Source organism: Oratosquilla oratoria, chromosome 19 (assembly GCF_046742065.1).
Source record: "Oratosquilla oratoria isolate Oo_2021 chromosome 19, ASM4674206v1, whole genome shotgun sequence".
NCBI lineage: Eukaryota > Metazoa > Arthropoda > Malacostraca > Stomatopoda > Squillidae > Oratosquilla > Oratosquilla oratoria.
The window spans coordinates 19,057,376-19,062,568 of NC_134795.1; the positions used below are offsets into that span (position 1 = coordinate 19,057,376).

A 5,193-nucleotide genomic window follows, 5' to 3' on the forward strand; every position below is an offset into this window, starting at 1 on the left:
TATATTTATTTGTTTATTAAGTGTGCTAGAGTGTGTGTATGTAGGCATAAGTGCATAACTTCAATATTTAATTACTTGAAAAGTATGCATTTTCGATGGAAATGATGTACACCATTGTTCATACAAAAACATTTCTCACCAGAAACACATAAGCCACATATCAAAATCGTTGGTTGAGTGAAACTATAAATTGTCCCAACATTTCTCACCAGAAACACATAAGCCACATATCAAAATCGTTGGTTGGGTGAAACTATAAATTGTCCGTATATTGTTTGTGGGAGTTCAAAGTTGGACTACTTGCCTTTTAGTCAACCTGATAATTGGAGCAGCTCTCTCAAGACTGTTCTCCCTCTATCTTCAAACCTTAAGAATACCTCAAGGGCTGTACTTTTCATCTTAGGATTTACACAATTGGTTATGGACAAGACACTAAAACACATTTGACCAATCATATTGCAGGAAGGGGTCACCGGTGTCATGTGATGTATTTAGTCTTCCAATAAGGGCTTCAAGAAGGACTTTTGGAAAGACTTTAACGTTAGTGCAATTTAATTATGTTATGGTTTTGCTCCTCTCGAGTATGGGCCAACCATGCTATGCTAGTGTGTCCGAAGCAGTGGGAATCAGTTTCTCACATATATACATATATATATTGTTTCACTGATAAGTCCTCTTATTTCTACTCATTATTCCTCAGTTACATCTCTCCTTATTGAAATAATTTTTTTCTTTCTTTACCTGTTAGTTTGCATGTTTTACTGATCATCTCATTTGCTGTGGCTTATGACCTGAGCTTCATTTTTAGTGGATATGTGTGTGGATGTATTTACCTAATTTCAATACACAGGCTAAGAGTTATAGTCATAGGATACTGTTTCTGTGTTCCTGTTGCTCAGACTTATTTTTGAATTTTCTTGTGTTGTCTAACTTTACTGTTTCTTCCTCTCAAATCTTCTGCAAAAGGTGTATTTCTTAATATTCTTCAAACACTTTGTTCTAAAAAAAAATTGATTTCTGGTATAGGTTGTTTTTGAAGTAGTACCCATTCTCAACATGTACATATGTGTATTGCAGAAGTTAAGCAAATACATACAATACCAGGATACAGTTAAACTTCATATCAAGAAGATGTATTCATTGACAGTTGAAATGAAAGCAAAGGCCTTTGCACAACTCTGTAACAGTAAGAACAGGAAAAATTATGCTTGCAGAATGTCATGAACAATGGTGTAATTGGTGGGGGGGGGAGGGCACAAAAACACTGAAAATATGGTATCTAAGTATTTTGAGATAAGATGTCATCAGTAAGATTGGTGATTTAACCACACATCACTCATCTTGCTAATGATGTTTCATTACCTCAAAATATCCAAAAACTATACCTTTAACATTCTTGCCCTTACTCTCCTGGCTGTGCCATTGCTAATGTGAGCATAAAATCATACATACAGGCATATCTTGAATCAGTGTTGCTACTAATCTATGCAAACAGAATCCTGACCATTTTTCCTTAATTCGTTCCATGTCATATACTTATGTAGTCACTTTTTTAATGTAAGAGAAACAATAGAATCCCTGGGGCAATGGGGCAATCCATAGAAGATGAGTGTTGTTCCTCAAGCAGTTTTATTCACGTGAGGGGAAAACCTTCTTTGCTGATGGGTTGCTCTGTCTACGACTATTTGTGGCCACTTTCTTCGTTTCTTTCCTTTTTTCTGACTCATCATCAGCTTCTATAGTTATTATTCTTTTATTTTGCTAGATTTACTGCTCTCAGATTATGAACCTGCATTAAGTGCCACACCTGAAAACAAAATTTTGTGTTACTGACCTTTTTCCAAAACATGACATATCTTAAGATGTATGAAATTAATATCTGCCTAGGGCAGGTAAATAAATAATCATACCACCATCCACATCCACACCTTATCCTATTCATTTCCTCTTTTCCACCCTCTTTATTCTTAGATAATTTCTTTAATATTTCTTACATGTTATCACTTTATCCAATTTTTTCTCTAACATATCTTTCCCAATTTTTAGTTTGTTACATGTGTTCTGGTCTTCACTTAATCTGTTTTGTTTACTGGAGTGTTCTTCTAAGTCCATTATTGATACTACTTGCACTGAAATTCTATCACTGAGCATAATCACATTTTTCCTTAACAGGTGGACAGACATTAATGGAAATGAAGAAAATATGGGAAAGATGGGTAGAATATTTAAAAAAAGTGTTGAATGTGGAAAAGGTTAGGGAGGGATTGATTGTGTCAGTGGGAGGTTGCTGGAGGTGATTGTGAAGGGAGAAGAAAATGACATGACAGGGTAATAAGAAAAGCTAAGGTACAAAGAGCACTGAAAGCTGGTGAGGGACTTGGGCTCGATGGGTGTCATGTGGAGTGTCGGACAAAGGGAAGAACAGTTTCAGTGGATTGGCTAGTGAGGTTGTTGAATGTGTGCCAGAGCACACATTCTTCAAGACGACTGGAGGAGTGCTTATATAGTTGTGCTTTACTAAGGAAAAGGAGTAAATATGAATGCAGTAGTTTTACAGAGATCAGTTTAAGTGTAGTTGGAAAAGTATATGGGAGGGTGTTAACTGAGAGGATTAGGAAAACAGAGGGGGTAATTGGGGAGGAGTAATGTGGGATTAGGAAAGGCTGAGGAGGCATGAATCAAATTTTTGTAGTAAGGCAGATATGTAAAGTTTCTCGCAAAAGGTAGGGACCTCCCACAGATCTCCCTCTAAAGAAACATTGGACTATTTCCTATGTTGTATCAGAATGAGACTGTTTCTATATCACTGACTGAAAGTTGTAGGGAGAAGAGAGCAATTGCTAGTTGTCAGCTCTCTTTGTGGGAAAAAGTGTAAGAAATACAGTTAAAGTTGAAAGAGAGAGATCTTGGGCCCAACCTGGAGATCAAATGTCAGTCTCTCAGGACTTCAACTTCTGATGAGGTGATTGACAATTTTTGAAAATGGGCAACTTTGCTGTTTATCTTGTAGGATTTCCACATGCAGGTACTTATCATTGGTTCCTGTATGTATTAATAACTAACATAAAAAAATAATATACTTAAGAATATAAGAATGAAGGAGACTGCAAGAGACCATAAGGCCTACACTAGGCAGTTCCATGTCCATTACCACCTGTCATCCCCTTCCACAAAGTTGTTTAACCATTTCTTAAAACAACTGATAGTCTCAGTGCTCACTATATGGTTACTAAATTTATTCCATTCATTGACCACCCTATTACTAAACCAATATATGCCTATTTCCTTCTTAAATCTAAGTTTGTCTAGTTTAAACCCATTACTGTGAGTCCTGCCCTGTTGTCTTAACATGATGACATTGTGTGGATCACCCTTGTTAAAGTCTTTGATCCACTTAAACATCTCTACTAGATCACCCTACACTCTGCATCTTTTCAAAGAGTGTAAGTTAAGGTGTCTAAGCCACTCTTCGTAAGGTAAATTTCTGAGCCCATGTATCATTTTGGTCATTCTCCTCTGTACTGATTCTAGTGAACTGATGTCCATTCCATAAGACAGAGACCAAAATTGTAGCGCACAGTCAAGGATGGGTCTAACAAAGGCTAGAGCACCTCTGCACTTCTATTCGTAATTATCCTAACAATGAAACCTAATGCTCTGTTTGCTTTATTCCTGGCACTAATGCACTGTTTCCTGGATTTAAGGTCAGGACTCACTAGAACTCCCAAGTCTCTCTCACAATCAGTTTTCTCTAACAATAGGTTATCTAAGCTATATCTATTTTTGGGGTCGTGTAGCCCTACGTTTAACATGCTGCACTTTGAGAAATTGAAGTTCATTTGCCATTTTACCAACCATGTGAACAATTTGTTAAAATAATCTTGCAGAATCTTGGCATTGTCTCCTGACCTAATAAGGCATCCTATTTTAGCATCATCTGCAAACTTACTAACATCACCATTAATCCCATTGTCCAGATTGTTTATGTACATAATGAACAATAAGGACCCAATACCTAGCCCTGGGAGACCCCACTAGAAACACTCCCTCACCTGGATTTTACACCATTTATGGTGACCCACTGCTTTCTGTCACTGATCCAAGCTCTAATCCATTCAAACACTATCCCATGGGCTTTGATATTAACTAGTACCTAGTCTTTGGTGGGGCACCTTATCGAACGCTTTGCTAGAGTGAAGGTAAATAACATCTTAATTATCATTGTTATCTGACACCTTATATATACATTAGTGTAAAAGTGTAGATTAGTCACACATGACTTACCCTCAGAGTAACCATGCTCTAATTATGTCTCTTTAGGTGCCTTAATATTCATCAACTGCTTCACTGCGTTACGGTTCAGGTTAAAGTTGGTTGCCCTTTTCTTTCTGCCCATATCCGTATAATCAGGGTCTATATAAGAAAAAGAAAAATTATAATCATATTTATGGTTTCCTTGTCAAGAGAGGTTAGGGACACTGAAGTACAGTGACAAAAAATAGCTGACAGAAATAAACTACACTGAAGTACAGTGACAAGAAATAGTTGACAATCTTCTTAGCTGACAGAGAATACTGAGTACATATATATGTACTGCATTTACCTAGTATTTTACGGGAAGGGAGCTATGCTCGTGGTGGCCTGTCTCCATATCTCATTTTATCTAGACTGCTTTTAAATTCGTGTATTGTTTTTGCACACACCACATTCTCATCTAATCTGTTCCAAATGTCTATTATCCTGTGGGGAAAGCTGTTCTTTTTCAGGTCTCTTCTATAATTGTCTTTCTTGATTTTCTTTCCATGTCCTCTTGTATCTCTACTATCCCATTTTATTAGATCCTCTCTATCAATAATTTCCATGCCTTTCATGATTCTATAGTCATCAAATCTCCTCTCTCTCTTCTTTGCTCTAATGTCTGTAGCTTAAGTTTTTCCGGCCTCTCCTCATATAATAGTTCTGAGAGCGTTGGTGCCAATTTTGCAATTGTTCTTTGTATTCTTTCAAGTTTTGTTATACATTTTTTTGTACTTGGTGACCATATCATTGCTGCATACTCCAATATGTGTACATATGCATATATGTATATACATATTTGCTGACTATCTATAGAATAATGAAAGGAATGGAATTTTTAAACAGGAACGACTTGTTAGTGTGGGACAACAGTAAAACGAGAGGACACGGAAAAAA

At 36.7% G+C, this 5,193-nt stretch overlaps 1 protein-coding gene across 1 annotated transcript in view; it reads right to left on the bottom strand.

Moving 5' to 3' along the window:
* LOC143035767 (uncharacterized) overlaps nt 1-5,193 on the bottom strand; it is a 38,533-nt gene continuing 33,340 nt past the window's right edge. The window contains exons 10-11 of the mRNA XM_076202701.1: nt 4,285-4,413; nt 1-1,807 (exon numbers count right to left, since the gene is read on the bottom strand). Coding sequence (XP_076058816.1) covers nt 4,307-4,413 — 107 coding nt within the window. The 3' untranslated portion in view covers nt 1-1,807; nt 4,285-4,306. The remainder of the gene's footprint in view (nt 1,808-4,284; nt 4,414-5,193) is intronic.